We start from the raw sequence: 20,392 nt of genomic DNA, 5'->3' as shown, positions 1-20,392 counted from the left end.
CTCTGGTCTGGGACAAGCCTTTCTGGTTTAGCCTTATTTACTGCGGTGCCTAATTGAAATCTCTCAAAGGAAAAGTCTGATACACCAGTATGGAAAAGTTCTCTTATCATTTGGAGAAAATAATTTAGAGCTGGGTAGATAAACATGTACAGGAAATACTTCTATAGAGGTCTTGATCCTCTGAAGATTAATAACCCACGGAACTGGAGACCAGCCTCAAACTCAGAGGAAATAGGCAAGTTATAAAAACAGGAAGAACGGGAAGTTTATTTTTGGATGAATATTTGTTCTAGTGAAGCTCTCGATACTGACAAAAACCTTGATCTGCAGGTCATTTGCTGCAGCTGAGCAGCTGCAGTGCATGTTTCCACAAGCTGTCCCACTAGAGATTTCCGCGTCTTTTTGGAAAGGGCCTCGCCCCGCTCCTGCAAACATCTGCCTCACTGCCACTGGCTTAGGGACCCCTTTCTCCTGCATTCCTGCTGGTGAGCAGATTCTCCAGCCCAGCTCGAAACCTCCGCCATCTCCAAGAACCTTCCCCGCCTTTGTCCGCAGTGCCCTGAGCCAGCCCATCTCCACCAGGTGAGTATCTCCACTGGCTCTTAGTATCTGCCTCGTCTGGTCCAGCATGAATTGATCAGCCTCCCTCCATGGGCTACCAGCCCCTCTGATCTCACCAGCCTCTCCAGTTCTCCTTCAACAATCCCTGTCACCATGGCTCCCCACTGCTTCTAGAATAAAGCCAAATGTTCTCCAGTTTGACAGACAGAGCTCTTCACAACCTGGCCCAAACACTGCTACAGCCCCATCTCCATATGCAGGACCAGCTTCGTGATTTGTGGGACCTGCCACAAAAGGAAAATTATTTGCGGGGACCATTGTTCAAAAATTATTAAGAATTTCAGGATGGCAACAGTAGAGCATTAAACCAAGTGTGGGACCTGGCTAAGGGCGGGGCCCGGTGTGACTACCTAGGTGAATGCACGTGAGGCAGGCCCCTTCCATGTGCCTCCCTCAGACCAACCCCAGAAGGTAGCGGGGTTGAAAAGAACCCATCTCACCTCTCCTCACTGAAACTCATCCCTCCCCTCAAAGGTGACTTCAAGACAAGGAAATCAGCTTCCACCCTCTCAGGTGACTCATTCAGATGTCCATTCCACTGAGCTCTCTGGTCCTGATTTATAGTATGGTTATTTACTTACCTGTCTCTCCTCCACACCTCAACTAGATCAAGAGTCCTAGGGCTCTGGGTTCATTGCTTAGTCATTTCCGTGCCCTCCCCTCCCACCTTTCCAGAACAAAACTGGTACACCTTAGGTCTGCTATAAATTTTTACTGAATGGCCATTCGGAATATTGCTCCCCACCCCTAATGGCCACTTACAAAGTCTCCCATGACCTTGCCTAGTGACCAGTTAAAGGAAAAATTTAAAAATTCCCTGCAGATCTTGCTTTTACATAAAAGGAATTGCCCGGGCCCTCTGGAGACAGAATTACGGAACGAGTTTGAGGGTGTCTGAACAGGAACTTCCATTAACTGCCATTATGAAACCTACTGGCCAGACACAAAGACTACACATGTTGACTTTGGCAGTGGCTTCATAGGTGGCCCAGCTGGCACGGTGGCGGAACTTTCACCACCTCCCTGGTGGCTGCCAGCACCGTGGGGGGCGTGGTAGAGCGATGGGAACAGCAAGGCCAGTACTGCCTTGTTTCACCTGACTCCATCTGACACAGGCCGGGGTCGACCCCAGAGAGGAGAGGGTGACCCATGTTTAATTCACTACCCTACCAACGGCCGTCAGCAAGTAGGAGAAAGACAAGAACCTTGCGTTTTCTTACCTAGAAACTTTAAATGAGATCTCATGTCCCTTGAAATGATGAACTTTTCAGGGAAAATGCTTGTGGGCACTTGAATTCCTTTTGAGCAAAGCAGCAGAATAAGGCAGGGAGCAGAAGAGATGAACGATGATCACCATTGCCCCTTCAGTGCAAACCTGCTTTATAATTTTTCAAGAGGAAGAAAAACAAGGCTGGCCCAGTGGTGAAGTGGTTAAGTGTGAACATTCTGCTTTGGTGGCCCAGGGTTCACTGGTTCGGATCCCGGCTGTGGACATGGCACCACTTGTCAAGCCACGCTGTGGTAGGCGTCCCACATATAAAGTAGAGGAAGATGGGCATGGATGTAAGCCCAGGGCCAGTCTTCCTGGGCAAAAAGAGGAGGATTGGCGGCAGATGTTAGCTCAGGGCTAATCTTCCTCAAAAAACGAAAAAAAAAAAAAAAAGAAAAGAAAAGAAAAAAGAGGAAGAAAAACATTGGAAATCCCAAATAGCTTCCTACACATTCAGGCAAAGCTGATTTCTCCAGCAATTGTCAACTGATCATGCCCATGGGAGATGGTGAGGCCAAGAGAGGGGGATGATACTATATCAGAAAATACAGGCATTAACTTTGTGTGCCCTCTGCTATTAGAAGACCTTCACCAAACCCAGTCAAGGAAGCTCCCTCCCCCCAGAGGCCATTCAGTAACAATAACGACCGTAATAGCTGCAGCCATCATTTACTGAGCCGGGTACTCACTAGGGAGGAGCTGAACCACTTATTCTCTAGCACATCTTCTCCTGGCACTGGGGACAACCTGTACTTCTCTTGTTTACTGGTCTCCCTGCTTATTGTGTGGCTCTCTCTTAAGAATGTAAGGTCACCTCTGATTACCCAACACCCAGAACAGTGCTGCCAACCTAGTGAGCTCTGCATGTAATCATGAATTTGTCAAAAATAGACCATCTCCATCCTTCCCGTATGGCCCCCATTTTACAGAGGAAGAGAAATCAAGTGACACACTCAGGCAGTCTGTCTAAGGAAAGACATTTCAGGTTTTGGCTCTTCAGCTGTGACTTGGTATGTTGAGAGCACTGTTGTTTCAGGAGGCCCTGGGCATAAAAGCATCTTTTACAACGTCCACTTTAGATCCTGCTTCTCCTGCCACATTTCACCCAGCAAACATTTCCCACGAATGGCTCTTTAGTTTTTGTGTTTTTTTTAAGTTGAAGCTGGTTTTAATGTTATAGAAAAATACCTCAATTTGGAAGTATTCACTGACTACCCCAAATATGTAAAACCCCAAGGTAGGGCTGGGGGCCCCTCTCCCATGACAGGGTGATTGTGCGGCAAGTATCCTAACAGCCTTGCACGGTGTGGGTTACGTGATACTCAATCGATGCTGGTTCCCTCCGTTGTGGTAACAGAACACTGAAGAAAGAAGTGCCAAATGGCTACCAGAACAATCTCCTCCGTAGCCTGTGTTCGCAAATCTCGGTTGTGCTTTCTCTTTAAGGATGTAGTCACGGATGTCCAGCTAGGGCCACCTCAAATGTAGTATGAACTCCCTCCAACAGAGGCTTCGAATTTTCATATCTAATAATTTGTAACCTGATCAGTTAGTTTTTGCACAAAATAATGGTAAGCACACCCAGGTCTCAGTTTACTTAATGGGGAACAACAGCTAAATACATTCGATTTTGATACCAACAAGTGAAAAATAATACAAAAATTTCAAAGCATGCTGGGAAATGATTCAAAATTATTTTTGAAGTAAACAGGACCTGTGTTGGAAAGGTCAGTTAACTGTGTCCATGTGAACTCCAGAGCGAAGACAGTATAGCATTTGGTTACACAAAATCAGAAATATTAATCAACCCATGCAACACAGGATGAATATTTGTTTCCAATCTGGATCTAACAGTTTAGACTATTAAAAATGCAAATTTCAACCTAAACATAAATATATAAGATCAAGTAAAAAAGGAACTAATAAACACTGAAGAACTAGGAAGAGCAAATACCTAAAAGCCGCCATGAGTTAGCAACGAGGCTCCTGTCTCAAGGACAACAGGTTTAGCTCCTTACACAGCCAAAAAGAACCAGGCCAGCGCCTCACCCACGAGCTGTGTTCACTCCCTTATTTTAATACAACGTGTCTGGGGGGAGAAGTTCAACCCAAGCGAATCCAGAGATTATGAAACGCTGAATCTGGGCCCTCAAGGTAAGGATCGCGTGTCTCCCATCAGGGGCAGGGCCAAAGACACTATCAGCGGGTGGACGAGTGGATGAGGTAATGCCAGCCCAGGGCGCCATGTGGGCAGGCCACCCCGCCCCTGCCGTGCCTGCCTCCCAGCTAAGGGCCCTGCTTCTTCTCCATCCTGGGCTGAGCTCAGATTAGCTGAGGCTTGTGGCTCCGTTTCTGGTGACTTCTTGAGCCTGCAGAGCACAGAGAGGACCCTCACAAACAGCTCTCCTGTTTGCCGTGTGAGGGTGACCGGGAGAGGGCCAGGTCTCCTCGCTGCGGGGCTTACATGTGTTCTTAGGGGCTGTTGTCAATGGGGCAGAAAGTCCCTCAGTCCTCTCTAAGATCCTTCAGTCCCCTCGAAGACTACTGCCGCAGATGAGGGACCAAAACCAGGAGGAGGGGAGGTGAAAAAGCAATTCTTCCCCTAAACACATGCAGACACAAGCGCATGCTCCTGTTGTGTTCTTGGTCATTTCCTAGGTACCCAAAGCAAAACCCAAACCCTGAGCATGTGGTCCAATATTATAAACATATATTATATATTATTATTATAATGTATTTTTAGAATATATTACTATGACTTTAATTAAATGATCTTCCTCAGTTTAGCTTCTAATCCCCCCCACCATCACCCGCCTTGGCTTAGTGGTACATTGCTCTCCAGGGCAGCCACACAAGCCACCGATTCAGCCAGTATCCACAGGCAGTGCAGGCGAATCACTTGGGGCAGCTGATTCTGGTTCAGTAGGTGGGGACGAGGACTGTGCTTGTCTAACAACTCCCTAGGGATGCCGGCTCTGCGGAGAGAACGGTGGGCACCGGGGCTCTGGGAATCCTGACTGGCCAGGCCTATCCTCTCACCCTAGCTTCTCAGGCCCCCATCCCTCTTTCCTCTGAAGGATGAAAGGCCCTTCGCTTCACAGCTCTGCCCCAGCCTCAGGAACCCACCTGGCAATTCTCCCCTGTTCTCACCCCAGCAGATGCCACATCGTCCTTCCAGAGCCGAAATAATACAAAGATATATTAGCCTTTTTTTTTTTTTTAAGATTTTATTTATTTATTTATTTTTTCCTTTTTCTCCCCAAAGCCCCCCGGTACATAGTTGTATATTCTTCGTTGTGGGTCCTTCTAGTTGTGGCATGCGGGACGCTGCCTCAGCGTGGTTTGATGAGCAGTGCCATGTCCGCGCCCAGGATTCGAACTAACGAAACACTGGGTTGCCTGCAGCAGAGCGCGCGAACTTAACCACTCGGCCACGGGGCCAGCCCCAGCCTTTTTTTTTTTTTAAGGGAACATCTTGCCTTGGGAATCAGTCTTTCCTTTGAACACTAAAACATCTAAAGACATCCTACTTTTACAATTGAGAAAGAATAATTTTGCTACATTACTTCCCTCTTACCTCTCAAAAATGTGTGTTAAGGGGAGCGAGATTGACTCATACTTTCAAACTTTTTGGAAGAAAAACGATAAAGAAACACACAGAGTCTTTGAAAACATAACCAAGGTCCAAAATTAAACTTGGTTTTAGCTTAAACGTCATAGTCCTCATAAAAAGTTAAGTACCTAAAACTTTGTCAAATAACAGATTTCTAAGATTTAAAATCAAAAAAACACTTCCCACCCACCCCCTCAAAACACCTAAAAAGAAATGTAGATTTTGTGCCTCCACCTCATGAGTGAGGAATGCCAGTGCCCTCTCATTGTTCAATTAATGTGACAAAACAAACAATTAACCAGAAACTCTGGCAGAATTCTCAGTAAGGTACAAGTTCAGACAATAGCTGAAGGTATTTCTTTTTGGTACAGAAATGGAGCTGCTCTAACTTGAATGAGGGTTAGGAAGCTCTTTGCCATGTACGATTCTGAAGGAGCTGGAAATTCTGCAGGAGTAAAACTGTATTATAAGAAAAAAAGTTGAAATACGTTTTTAAAATCTGGAAAGTAAAGCAAGTTTGTTGAAGAAATATTTAAAACAGGTAAGCAAAAAGAATACTATCCACCATCCACCACCCAGAGATCACCATTGCTAACAAAGTAACATGCAATCACATGGGCTCAGCTGAGCAAAGCTGAGGATGGATACCCTGATGTACAGCACCCCGTCCCCATTTTCACACTCACCCTGAAATTTGCACCGAGTCCAGAACACTCATGGAAGATTCCAACACCTAGAGAAATGTCTGACGGTCTGGGCAGAAGAGCCAAAATCACCTTCAGATGACTGATGAGCCAGACTCGGTAAAATAAAGGAAAAGGAGAAGCGTTTCCAGAAATAACCAAGGCTGCACCTGGACCCAGACCTTTGCCACAAGATCATGTGGCAAAACTGAAAGAACTCTATCACCAGAGGCCAGCAAGTCTGCTATGGAAATCCCCACCCCAGGCTCCAGACAGGGGGAAGGTGCTTCCTCTGTTCGAGGTCAAAGGCAGTCCTGGCCATAGGTCAATGGTAGTCCTGGCCACAGGCCAATGGTAGTCCTGGCCACGACACGGGCTGGAGTGAAGCAGCAGTAAGTCAAATGTGGCCAACTCAGCGGCCTGGTGTGGGCAGTACCGACATAATTGTCAAGAAGGGCAGCAACCAGGAGCGGCTGGAGTGGCGGATCTGTAGAGATGAAGGCGGTGGTTAACAGCCCAGACTGTGGATCCGACTGCCTGAGTTCAAATCCAGACTCTGTCGAGAGCTGTGAGACCCTGTGCGTATTACTCAACCTCTCTATGCCTCTGTAAATGGGGATGTGTGATTAAAGAGTGTTAATCTTCAGGACAGGGTGATTAAACAGTGTTAACCACCAAGAGCATTTAGAACACTACTGGCCACATGTAAGCACTATTTAAGTTTTTACATATTTATTTTTTCTGTTTTCTAAAATAAGCCATATTGATTTTATCACCAGAAAATCTATTGCTTGACTCCTACACAGGCCCCATTAGCTTGCCACTTGTCACTTTATCTTTGGCCCTTCCTGCCAAACGCCACAAACTCATCTCAATATACATACATATACAAGAGTGACCAACTGTCCAGGGTAGGACTTTCAGTGCTAAAACCAGGGCAGTGCCAGGCAAACTGGGACAGCTGGTCACCTTAATATATACACAAAAGAATACAGGAGAAAACAAGTCATGCCTGTAACACCACAGCTCAGAAATGACCACCACGACCAGTGCTACAAGTCTGGTGTACTTTCTTCTGGCCTTTTTGCTGGTGCGTATGTTTTAAGCAAAATTTGGATTGTGGTACATGGGTACAGAGCTCTGTATCCTGTTTTTAGCCAATGCTGTATTCTCCATATTATCAGTAATTCCTTGAAAGTAGTGTTTTCCAAGGCTGCATACTCTCCAGTCATATGGACCTTTCATGTGGCTTAACCACTCTCCTAGGCTCTCTTATCAACATTTTCAACTCACATAACTTTATTTATTTATTTATTTATTTTGAGGAAGATCAGCCCAGAGCTAACATCTGCTGCCAATCCTCCTCTTTTTTGCTGAGGAAGACTGGCCCTGAGCTAACATCCATGCCCATCTTCCTCTACTTTATAAGTGCCCATAAATGTCTTTTCTTCTGATTATTACTTTTAAATTTCTAGAAGAGGAATTTTTGGATTATGAAGATGAACTTAAAAAAAAAAAGGTAATCTATATTACCAAATTGCTTTCCAGAAAGGGCATGCTAAATTCTCTTCCCAATAGCAGTGTATAAAAAATGCCCCCTTGGCTGGCCCCGTGGCCGAGTACTTAAGTTCGCACGCTCCGCTGCAGGCAGCCCGGTGTTTTGTTGGTTCGAATCCTGGGCGCGGACATGGCACTGCTCATCAAACCACGCTGAGGCAGCATCCCACATGCCACAACTAGAAGGACCCACAACGAAGAATATACAACTATGTACCGGGAGGCTTTGGGGAGAAAAAAATAAAATCTTAAAAAAAAAAAAAAAGCCCCCTCATGAAAGCCATACCAGCATTTTAAAATATTTTCCTATTTGATCATAACAGTTGAAAAAAATGCTACTGTTTCATTTGGACTACTTTAATAATTTGTGAATAATAATAATTGTGAAGAATTTGTGAAGAATTTGTTTTACGGCATTACTTTAATAATTTGTGGAGTTAACTATTTTGTCCCATATCTAGCCAATTATATTTTTCTCTTTTAACCAGTTAACTTGGCTTTTTTTTTTTTTAAAGATTTTATTTTTTTCTCCCCAAAGTCCCCTGGTACATAGTTGTATATTCTTCATTGTGGGTTATATATTCTTCGTTGTGGGTTGTATATTCTTCGTTGTGGGTTGTATATTCTTAGTTGTGGGTCCCTCTAGTTGTGGCATGTGGGACGCTGCCTCAGCGTGGTCTGATGAGCAGTGCCATGTCTGCGCCCAGGATTCCAACCAACGAAACACTGGGCCGCCTGCAGCGGAGCGTGCGAACTTAACCACTCGGCCACGGGGCCAGCCCCATAGCTTGGCGTTTTTAAAGTATTACGTTGTCTATTTTTCTACTGGTTGCCTTAGTGTCTCTTTTTTGTAATTTCCTGAATTCTTCACAGTTTTATATTAACTCTTTATATACCATAATCGAGGCACACGTTTTTTGCACATTTGTCTGTTAAACTTGTCTGCGGTATCTCACAAACAGAAGTCTGGAAACTTATCAGTAATTTCCTCTGTAATTTCTTCCAGTACTTTTATGTATAGACAATCCTTCCTTCAGAGACAAGTTAAATATCTACCTATAGTATTCTTCTAGCTTATTTTTCTAAAGTTTTCTGTTTTTTAAAAAATATTTAAATGAAAGTTTTGAAATAAAATATGAGGTGAAGTTCTACATTTGAAGGAAATCATAAAACCCATGGTACAATGGAGCTGTAAAATGAGGAAATCGTTAGAAATTCAATCTGCAGGACACAAACTGGGGATTTGCATGAGACCTACTCTCAGGAACGAGTCAGCTCATTAAAAGGTGCCCTTTGATCATGAATAGGATTCATCAGAATTCGCCCAGGACACTCAGTCCTCCTTCCCCAGGCCCTCGCCTTAGGAGGGAGTCGTGAGGAAAGGATGAGGGATGGAAGCAGAGGGCAGCACAAAATGAGAGGGGGGCCGGTGGTCCATCAGCCCTTCGGGCCCCAGACCTCGATGAATGAGAGATGCTACCTGCCACTAAATAACAGGAAAAAAGGAACTGTGAGGAGCCTGTCAAGAGTTTAAAACAGATCTCTCTCCTGCCTCTTTTTCAAAGGGCAAAAGATCATGGAACTAGCTAGTTTTCTTATACAAAGTTATCGCTACAAAGATAAAAACAAGGCAACATGTTATTCAAAATAATCCTGAGTGTAGCATGCAACCACCTTTTAGACAGTGCACACAGATGTGGCGCTGTTGTGGGAAGACACTATGTGGGAAATGGGGCACGTCTCCCCATCCTACTCCTCCACCTGCACCTCCGGCCCCAGCCCCCTTTCCCAAATCCAGAGCTGAAAAGTACATTTTTACTCAACACCTATTTGTTAAATAACCATGGTTTGTGTGTTTTTTGCAACAATAATCATAATAAAGGGAGTTAGCAGATATAAGGACGATTTACTGGTGCCTCGTGGTCCGTGGCCCCTTCTCCAAACAGCTATCTCGCATATTCTCTCAGACTAGGGAGCATATGAACCATCCTTTTGGAGAACTCATTCATTCATTCAATAATTGTTACTGCCAATGTCGGGCTCCTCCAGATAATGGGAGCAGAAAGCTGCGGTGGAGTCAGAGAGGCCTGGGTTCCGATCCCTGCCCTGGCACTGCCCTGCTAGGGGATCTTGAACAAGCTACTTACCTTCTGAACCTGGGCCCCTAATCTCTAAAATGGGTTTAAAACCACACAAGTAAAAACTGTTGTGAGGACTACTACGAATGTGTGAAAAGTACCCAGCCAAGAACACTGTTAACATGTCAATCAACAGCGGCTGCTTCTTGGACTAAAAGCTTTCCCCGCGTCACATCCCTCTCTGGATGAGACGCCTCCTCAGACACAAATTTTTAAAGTCGAGAAAACAATTTAAATTCTCATTTCCTTGCAGGTAGCTAATCTGCTAGAAATAGGTCCACCACGGTTCTCCAGCTGAGCAATTACATATCACTGGGTTCAGAAAGATGATTCTGCAGATGACGCCCTGCTCTTAAAATTCACAGGCCCTGGCAAAGGGTGCTGCTTTTTTCCGAGGCCTGCCATAGGTGGGGGGTGGCCGCTGGCACCCTGCTCAGGCCTCTTGACTGATAAAATTGGGAGGCCGTTGTGAGTGGACAAGAACAAGGGCTTAATGGACCTACTATTTCAAAGCAGCCACAGTAAACCCCCAAACCAAGAACTGCCTCTGAGCCAAATCTGCTTTCTTAACCACTGCATGTTTCATAGTCCCTCCATCAAACATTCACCTGACACACCTGAACTTGAAGAGACGCACACATTCCCTGCCCCCACCCCTGGCATTTCCTGAAAACCTGTGGGGACAGGGCTCCTTCCTACCTTCCTATGCTCAGTCCCATGCCTCTGTGTGTTTGTTTCTGAAACTAGGATTGCTAGGAGCCATAAGGGGTCTTGCATATTATCTTGGTTTCCCAGGATGCCAAGCCCAGTTCTGATCACAGTGAGACTCAAAGAAGGTGGAATGCAAAGGAGTAGATATTCAAGTACCAGCCAGCAGAAGTTTTTTTTTATATAAATTGAAAAAATGTTTAAAAGCCACTAATTTTCAATTATGCTATTTCCACGTCTTTTTCTTAGGAAAATTTATGCCAATTATAGTGAGTTTTATTCATTTTCTGAACGAGGAAAACGGGAGATTGCCTCAGGTTGGAGTTACTCAAGCAGCAGCAGCAGCAAAGGGTACAAAAGATGCCCAGCGACCAGGACTTGCCACATCCAGCAATTCCTCTCCTGGAGGTATCCAGCCTACTGGCTGCCCATCCATGTGCCCCTGCTGACTTCCCTCATTCCATCCAGGTCCCTCCCCAGCCTCCGATCTAAGTGTTCAGAGTGCTCCCTCTGTAGCCCCAGCTCCCCCGCTTCCATACACACTTCACTTACCAACTTTGTGGATTTCCCCCATCGCCAAGTCCAGCCATCGCCTGACTTGGGGGCAGAACATTCCAACCCGATTCTTCACGTCTGTTTGTGGGGTTGGAAAGGAAGGTGACTTGCCCCTGTCTTCCACTCACACTCCTTAAGACCCTCCCCAATACCTGCACCCTACAAGAAGTCAGAAACCTCTCCCCCATGGACTCTCTCTCACGCACTTTAGCGGCAGCCCAACTCTCTCACATCCATTGCTTCCTTATGTCCCTTTCCCGCATCACCACTGTCTCTCATGGGCCCAACTGACCTCCGCCTCTGACCTCAAGTCCACCTCGCACATCATACTTAATTCCACTTCCAGCGAGTCGCTTGACCTCTCTAAGATTTTACTCAGTTTCCTCATTGGCACAAGGGGCCTCAACAGCACCTATCACACAGGGCTGTTACGAGGATTAAATGACATTAGGGGTTTCAGGCATCTGGCATAGTGTCTGGCACACAGTGATGAACTCAAATGTTTCTGCCTTACAGTTGGAAGCCCTGCTGTGGGCACGTCACACCCCATTACAGACCTTCAATGGCTCTCTGCTGCTTACAGGGTAATTGGCTCAGCACTCAAGGTTCTTTTTTTCATCTGCCCCAAACTATTTTTTCTAAACGTTACCTCTTCAGACTACTCCTTTTGCCCTCAAATATCTTTTGCTCTGGTTAAGACCTGCTCTGGCTCAGAGGCTAACAGTTTGAGATTTGGAATCAGACTGCCTTGGGTTCAAATCTCTACTCTTACCACTTATGAGCATCCTTGGGCAAATTATCAAAATGCTCCAGGCCTTAGTTTTCTCAGCATAAAAAAGTTGCTATAAGGATTAAATGGTATAATGAGGGTGAAGCCTCAGCCAAGTGCTTGGGGTACAGTGAGAACTCAATAAGTACTGACTGCTCTTTCTTCCAATTCTCCATCCATCCTCTTGTTTTACAGCTCACGTGCCATATCCCTCTGCCAAGAACACCTCCCTCTCTGCATAGCTCACGGCTCAACTCAAATGTTCCTTCTCCGTGAGGATTTACCTGAAACCCACCCACCTAACTAATCTCCTTCCCCTTCTAAATATCTACAGCACGTGGCGCTATTCTTAGGCACTTTACAGTCAAAGCTCCCGTGTGCTTGCCCTACGTCCTCTACTTGACTGACAACATTTATGGACAGGCCCCGTGTCTGATTCATCTTGGTGTTCTCCCCACGGTCCTGCCTATGGCGAAAAGTTGGTAAATATTTGCTGAGTGAAAGAACAAATTTTTGGAGGAAAGGCAAGAGGGAGTTCCAAGCTTTGAAGACTAAGGACCCAGCACCGCGGTGTAACTGAGCAACAGGACAGAGATGGATTTGTCCAGGGACACACTGGAGAAGTAAAGAATTTTTTCTTCCAAAGGAGCACGGAAGCCAAACTATACAAAGTGCAGCGAAGTCAGCCTCCTCCTGTCTACTCCAAGTGAAGCATGGCTGCATCTCCAGAGCCAAGAGAGGCCGCCATTTTAAACAAATAAGTCATGCTGCCTGTAGGCGCAAACAGGCCTCAATGCTTCAGTCCTGAGGGGAGGGGCTCTTGTCTATCATGCACTTGAAAAATTACATCTTTGATCCCAAGAGGCTATTCTAAACTTCTAACCAGGCCTGTCTGCTTAGCAGTTCACTCCTTAAAAGCATGTGTTGGTAGCAAGTACAGCTGCATTCTTAATCACTTACACCCCACAACCAACTAAAGATAGCTTGAGGAGGTCTGCCATATGCCAAATTCTTCTTTTAAATAAGGATATAAGAACCGTTCATGCAAGAAAAATTCAATCATGGCCATCAGAAAAGGAGAAAGACATGACTTCTTTTTGTTTTGAATGAACTACTGAAATAGAAAAATTAGCAGAGAAATAGATGCACACTATATCTTGGCTCACCATCCACCAGGCTTATATGATCTACACGATCTGGCCTCTGAGATCCCCACCCCAACACTTACAAATACCGTGAAGATGACCCAGGCCTGCCAGAAATCAGCCAGCAACAGCAGCCAATGATAAACCCAGCCTTTGCTGCCACTATCTTGAACAAACGAGCAGTACTAACTTTCCTCATTGGCAACTAGAGTGTGTTGTGGCTTAGGACCTAGCTCCCTTTTCCTTTTTACCTAAACTCTACCGATCTATCAAGGCAAAACTCAATTCCTTCCTCTTTTGTGAAGCTTTTCTCAACTGCCTAAACCAAGATAATCTCCCCTCTCCCTCCAGCAAATTCCTACAATCTGTTTTTGGCACTTTCTTTGGCCCTTTGCTCACAATACAAGATAACATATAATTATATTTAATTCACAGACCCTGGCCTTTCTGACTAGATAGCCAGCTTCTTGAAGACAGGGACCCTGTCTTGGCTAGACTTCTTTAGACACGTCGCTTCCTTCAAAGCACCAACAGGGCTATCCTCAGCATCACAGACGACATTCAGGTACGAATACTTCAACGAAACCACTGATGCGCAACCCTCCTGACACCAATTTTAGTGATTATCTACTCATATCCCCCTGGCTCCTCCACAATTCTCCTTCTTAAATAGTTATATGACATTTTATTTAAACCAAGATTTGGTGATACACTGTTATGATTATATGAATATTCAGAGCAGACTTTGGAAAATTTGATGGTTATATTTTCTTTCTTGTCACTTTTTGTTTTATTCCTACATTAAAAATTGCCTCCTTTTAAAATTTTTGCTTAGTTTTCTATGTATCAATTACTATTGCATCTACAAACTGGGCCAGAGCTGAAAAACATTCTCTTAATAGGATCAAAAGCATTTTTGTTCTTAGTGCGTCCCTTCTGGGACCATCTGTCCTGCATCCCCCTTCTGGACTGGCGGCTGCTCTCAGGGCTGAAACGTGTGGCTGCGGGGCTGGCGCTTCCTCCCTTTACTTCTGTTCTGTGTTGGACCCTACTTCCTGGATTTCATGGTGTTGTCTCTCTCTCTCCCTTGCTCTGATGCAATGTTCTCTCACTCCCTGTTTCTGGTTCAGTACTGCACCTGGAACCCCAGCCTTCAGGATTCTGTAGCAAGAACTTCCATCTATCCCACCCCCAACTTTGCACCACCCACCCCAGCAGGCAATTTGGATTCAGCTTTCTCTGCACCGCTAAACCAGCACTCACACATTGGCATTCCATCTTGCAAAATTTGGTTGCTATCTCTCTGGGAGGTTTCTGGGTTTATACTGTTTTTATTCCTGACTCTCATTTTATGAGAGTTTTGGGAGGAAGCAGAGATATATACACTTGTTCAGTTTACTATGTTTAACCAGAAGTCAAGGACTGAATGTTTACAAACAGAATTACAAGGTCAGTCACCAGTTCTCATACCACGTTTTTTTTCTTTCTAGTATCAAGCACAAAAACTTCTAAGCAGTGAGAGCTCAAGAAGTATTTGCCAATAACGGTGGGTCAATATTTTAATTAATCAAATGCTAACATTTAGACCACTCACAGATTACAAATTGTAAAGTAATCAGAATATTAAAACATACAAACATCTGTTAATTTTTCTTAGGTAATTCTTTCTTTCTTTCTGGTGAGGAAGATTGTGCCTGAGCTAACATCCATGCCAACCTTCCTCTATTTTGTATGTGGGATGCTGCCACAGTATGGCCTGACAAGCGGTGTGTAGGTCCGTGCTTGGGATCTGTACCTGTGAACCCTGAGCTGCCGAAGCAGAGTGCGTGAACTTAACCACTACACCACGGGGCTGGCCCCCAAAATTTTTCTTAGGTAATTCTAAAGGCACATAGGTTTCATAGGAACTTGACATCACCAGGAGGATCAGGCCTGCAGTTGCAGGACCTGACCTTCTAACATACTCCAGAAATTGCTTCTTCACAACCAGACAAAGCAAAAAGTCTTTAGGAATAATATGTTTATTATTTTACTTTTTGCCAAAACAATAGAGAATAAGTACCAAAGCTGGTAGAACTCTACAAAGTTCTTTGTATTCCAGATAAAGCCATTCATTTATCAATAAACACTTAAGATCCTACTATGTTCAAGTACTTTCTCGGCACTAATATACACTACAGAAAAGACAAATGAGGTTCCTGCTCACGTACAGGGAGACAGACCATGAACATACAAATCAACAGACCACAGGAAGTCCTATACAGACATAAAGTTGGATGATGTACTAGGAGGTGACTGGGGTCACAGAAGGCATCTCAGAGGAGGTGACATTTAAACTCAGATGCAATTATCAAGAAGCAGCCAGTGAGGGGAAGAGCAGAAGGAACAGCATTTTAATCTGAGGGAATGGCCAATGTAAAGACGGAGACAAGAAAGAGCTTGTTTGGCTTGCAGGAGAATGGTACCAGATGAAGAGAATGCGAGACATAGGCCAAGGCGAGAATCTGGGCATTGGTAAACCAGGTCAGGAGTTTCCAATGGGAAACTGCTGGAAGGTTTTAAACAAGGAAAGACACAAAGCAAGGTAGCTTCTGTAAAGATCATGTGGCTACTTTGCAGAAAATGTATTATCCAGGGGCGAGAGTGAGGTAGGGTGCACGAGGGCTCTCATGACACTTAAGGTGAGAGACTGTGGCAGCCTGACCAAGGGAGGTCGGTGCAAAGAAAGAAAAAAGGACAATTTCATTTTGTTGTGGAGAACAACAGACAACCTTGTTGACGGATTAGATGCAGACAGGCGGTACAGAAAAGTGGGATCAAAGATACCATGAGATTTGGGATCTGGACCACTGAGTCAAGGGTGGCATCATTTGTCAAGACAGGGAGGGTCGGGTGAGTGGGCTGCCCACTGTAGGGGATCAGAAGTTCTGGTTTGGACATTTAAGTTTAGATGCCTATCAAACGATATTGATACCAGTCTGGAGCTCTGGGAATGGCCAGCTAGGAGAAATTAATCTGACAGTCACCTGCACAGAGATGGTACTTAAAGCCATGGGCCTAGATGCCACCCAGGCAGGCCTGTGGAGAAAGAAGAGGGCAGGTTGGAGCTCCCGGGGCACTCCAGCACCTGAAGAGCTGAGGTCTTAGTGGACGAATAGTAATTCCTATCAGAGTTCACTATGGAATCACAGCGTCTAAAGGCAGTCTAGAGGTTAAACTTACACCTGCATATTGGCTGAATTACAGTATTGTTAATTCCACGAAGCAGCTGCATCTGAAGAAATTCTCTGACAATTCAGAAATTATTAAAGTCAATAGGCAGGGTACAGACACACAAAGAATCATAATTAAGGTTTTTGTTTTGCAAGACTATAGAGGATCTGCTTCAGTATTAACCAAAAAAGGGTCCAACAATGATGAGCACATTTGGTCAAACTGAGAAACAGAAATGAATCCACCATGTTTGGGGCATTTCACAGTTCTGCCAAAGAATTTATTGGCACAATCCACACTTTTAGCCAACACTGAACCCAATAACATCTGATTTACATCCAAAAGCCCAAATACATTCCCAAAAGCCAAATACAAAGCATCAGACGTCACTCAAGGGCCACAGTGAATCCTGAAATATCCAAGCTTCTAGGAGTGGCTATACTTGGCAGCACTCTATTAACCATGTGCAAACCAAACAATGGCCCTCCAAGAAAACAACGATTTAACCAAAAGGGATGAAGCATAGAAAAGTTAACATTTAGAAGAAGGTATGCTAGACATCTTTAGAACACAAAAAAAACCCCTCAAAATACTAAAGACAAATTGAAGTCTTGCTACGTGAAGCGTGGTCCGATGAGCAGCAGCATAGGCAGCATCTGAAAAGTGGTTAGAGATGCAGACTCCCCCCCAGCCCTGCTGAATGGGAACCTGCAGCTCAGCAAGACCCCCAGGTGACTGACAGGCACATCAAAGCCCTGGTCCGGGAGGCCTAGACCTCAGGGCACTTGCTCGGTACTGTGCTGGTCAGAGCAATAATCAGGCGAATATAATACTCAAACACTTTACTCCAGAAATAGCAGCATACTCAGTTTTCTAAAAAGGAATGTTCATGCTAATAACATCCCCTTTAATTGTTTTAAGGATTGTCTATAGGCAGGCGACCATGCAAAATAAAGTTAAAATCTGCAATCCGATATACTGACAAAGTTAATCACATATATTAAATATATAAGTGAACTGCATGGTAACTAGGTATAAAGCACAAGTATATACAACTTGCCTCTGACCAAACCAAGCTGTTTTTAAAGGTTTTCTCTTTATAAGATGGCTAAACAGTCTCAGAAATGACAGTTTTCTCAAAGGAGCACACATAATTTACTGTAGATATCCACTCACACTGTTCTCCTACTCATTCATCCAGCAGATATTTCTTGAGCCCCTGTTATGCCAGGCACTGAACACAGCAATGAGCAGACCAGGCGAACGCTCTGCCCTCCTGGAATCAAGCCCTACTGCGCACAGACAGAGCGGACCTGGGGTCTCTGGGAGCTGGAGAATTGAAAGATCCCCTGCCCCCTGCAAGTCTGGGACACAAGATCAGGGAGAAGCCACTTAGCAGACAAAGGGTCCCGGTTGTAGTTCTATAAAACCATGTGACCATTTCTCATCAATGCAGGCACAGCTCTTTCACCCCGTGCACCACTTCCCCGGCTTGGACATCACCTTTTCCCTTCTGCCAAGCAAATCCTGCCCACCCCAACAACCGGCCCGGGAAACCTTTCCCGGACCAACCTCAGGCACCTGCTCCTCAACAGACCTTTCACTCCCCACTTTCCTTCCTGACTTGCGGCTATCTTTGGTCCAGTTTGTTTTCTTCTGTTACACATGTGCAATAAACACAACGTTATAAACATGATTAGAAACAATAATGATGATGATAAAGGCAGCCTGCTAAATTTACCAGGTGCTTTCCTCTGTGCCAGGCGTTCTCTCATTTACATGTACATACATCAACCCATTTTCCAGAAGAGAAAACTAAGGCTTAAGGTTTATGTAACCGCTCTAGGTCACATGACTAACAAAGGGCAGAATCAGAGCTCAATTTGCCTTCTTATAAGCACTTTTCAGCCTGGGGAGAAAAGTATAGAATCGACATAAAAATACTGACAGAGGAAGTCGTTTTCCAGGGAGTTGCTGAAATACCCTTTTTATCTTTCCTTTTATCATTCAAACAGCCATTAACAAGGGCCAGTTGCCATAAATCAGCCTCAGTCTTCCCTCTTGCTTAGATCTTATTTTATCCTGACCTCCAATATTTCTAAAATGTTTAATGGTGATTCTTTTTCCCTTCCCCACCAACCTGTTACAAATGCAAAGTAACTGTGAATGATTCTCCAAATGAGCAGGAGGAACTCTCCCGATTCAGTCCAATAAGCACACCTGAGCTTAACAGGCCTGCATCACCCAAGAAGATCGCTCGGCCCCGCGGGGCTCTGGAGAACACAAAGACGATTTGGTGGGAGTAATGCTGTGCTGTGATCTTCTTTTCTGTGATTACACCTCATTTTATAACAATGTTCAGACATTTGGTTTGAGCAAGTATAGTAATTACATTTCTCACTTTGAACTAATTTAAGCAGCTACATCTGAGCTCCTCCAAGAGTCCTCAGGCTCATCCACCCTCCTCCTCCCACCCAGAGCACTGGCGTTTGAGAAGACCCAGGGCCTCTGAGCTAAGTGACTGTGTCCCCTTTTCCTTCAGGCACTCTTTGAAGTTCCAAACTAATTCTCCAAGCTGGCCCCATGCAATGGGCAGCACACCCACCCTTTCTTCCTGGCACTCCTTTGGAGGACCCCTGTGGGAAGAGGAAAGAACCAGGTCCCTCAGACTCTCCCATCACCCCACTGTGTGACCTGGGGTTAACTCCCAGGCCTCAGTGTCCTCATCTGTAAAATGGTGCTCCTGGCCTAGATGTTGTTGACGGACCCTCCCTAGAGATGCGAGTGCTGCCCTGAGGTTAGCAGAGCAAGCACCCCGGGGGCAGCAGGTCCTCCAGGGTCCAGACAAAATGCCAGAGCCACAAAGAGCATCCCAGAGGCAGGAAATCCGGCAGCCTGTGCCCCGCAGAGATGTGAGAAATCAGGTTTCCTAATCCTCCCCACGAGAACCTACACCTATACACTTCTCAAGCCCCCAACCCCTTCTCATGATTCACTCTTCACAGCAGTCAAGAAAAATGAAGTGAAATGTTAAAAACACGAAGTGACACCAGCTGTCTTCCCCCTCCCCCAAGATCAAAGAGCCTAGGTTTGCTAGATGGGACCCGATATTTTATCTGCTTGGGTCTGGGCAGCCAAGTTTGTCTCTAAGATTGCAAGGAGCTTTTAGAGAGGCAGTGACAAGGGGCCTAACTGGTTGTGGAGAAGAAACTGGTCATTGTACCTTCCGTGCCCCACACCTGAGATGTCCTGACTTTTCATCTCTGGGAGGGATTTTTGCGGGGGGAGGGGGATGGAAGGTCGGGGGCAGGTGGCAACACACCCTTCAGGATGTGTTGTTGTTTCACTGTCCTTCTTGCAATCAGCTCTCCTGGCTGTAGGGTGAGAGACAGGCCAGAAATAGTTAACATCAAGTTCTCCTTTCCACCCTTGTTGGGAGCGAACCTGTTCCACCAGAATGGCCTGATAAAGGGAGCTGCACTTCCTTAGAGATAAGATCCACCGTTCCTGAGACCTCAGAACCACAAGTGAGGCAGGGCCCTCTGCCAAGCCACTCACCTGCCCGGCAGCTCACACAGGCTTCTGGTCCAAGTCACTGGACACTACTTGGGGCAGTGGAAAGTTTAGTCTCTTTCTCAAATGCAGCACTCAGTTCCTTTATTCATGGCTAAAAGCCCCACGACAAAAGTCTCTGGCCTCACAGCTAATGTGAACTAACAACGATAAAACTTGACTTCTTAACAGGAACTTGAGATGGCTGCATATCTGTGTGTGCTGGTAAGGGATGATTAAATACCTATGCCTGAATTCGAGGAAAACACCATATGGAGCGAAAACCCATCAAATGACAATCTTTCGGGCCATCTAAACTGTCCTCATCAAGTAAAGATTCCGCACAAAGGGGCTCGAATCTGCTGCTGTGTGGCCACAGATGCAGGAGCCCTGCTGGTACATCAAAGAGGTAGGTACATGGCCTGCTGTTTCTCTCTGCTCAGGAGTGGGGGGATACTGCCTGTTTAAAGCACTTTTACAGTGACTGTCACATACTCGCATTCAAGTGCTTTGCAAATCTAGATTTTGGTGTCTAGATCAAGGGATCAGCTTGTATTTATTCCCTCTG

At 45.3% G+C, this 20,392-nt stretch overlaps 1 protein-coding gene across 2 annotated transcripts in view; it reads right to left on the bottom strand.

Annotated features, from left to right (window-relative positions):
- The window catches only part of SPRED2 (sprouty related EVH1 domain containing 2), a 112,337-nt gene that overhangs the window by 70,516 nt on the left and 21,429 nt on the right, over positions 1-20,392 (bottom strand). Inside the window, exon 1 of one of the 2 annotated variants that reach the window (XM_070512706.1) lies at positions 6,191-6,364. The exons of the other annotated variant lie outside the window; for it this stretch is intronic. Within the exon in view, the coding sequence (XP_070368807.1) occupies positions 6,191-6,222 (32 nt within the window). The 5' untranslated portion in view covers positions 6,223-6,364. Of the gene's footprint in view, positions 1-6,190; positions 6,365-20,392 lie in introns of those variants that run through there. 2 annotated transcript variants of the gene reach the window in all.

This window comes from Equus asinus, chromosome 6, assembly GCF_041296235.1.
Source record: "Equus asinus isolate D_3611 breed Donkey chromosome 6, EquAss-T2T_v2, whole genome shotgun sequence".
In the NCBI taxonomy this organism is placed as follows: domain Eukaryota; kingdom Metazoa; phylum Chordata; class Mammalia; order Perissodactyla; family Equidae; genus Equus; species Equus asinus.
Note: the sequence above shows the minus strand (reverse complement) of the source record. Positions and strands in the feature narration are given on the sequence as shown.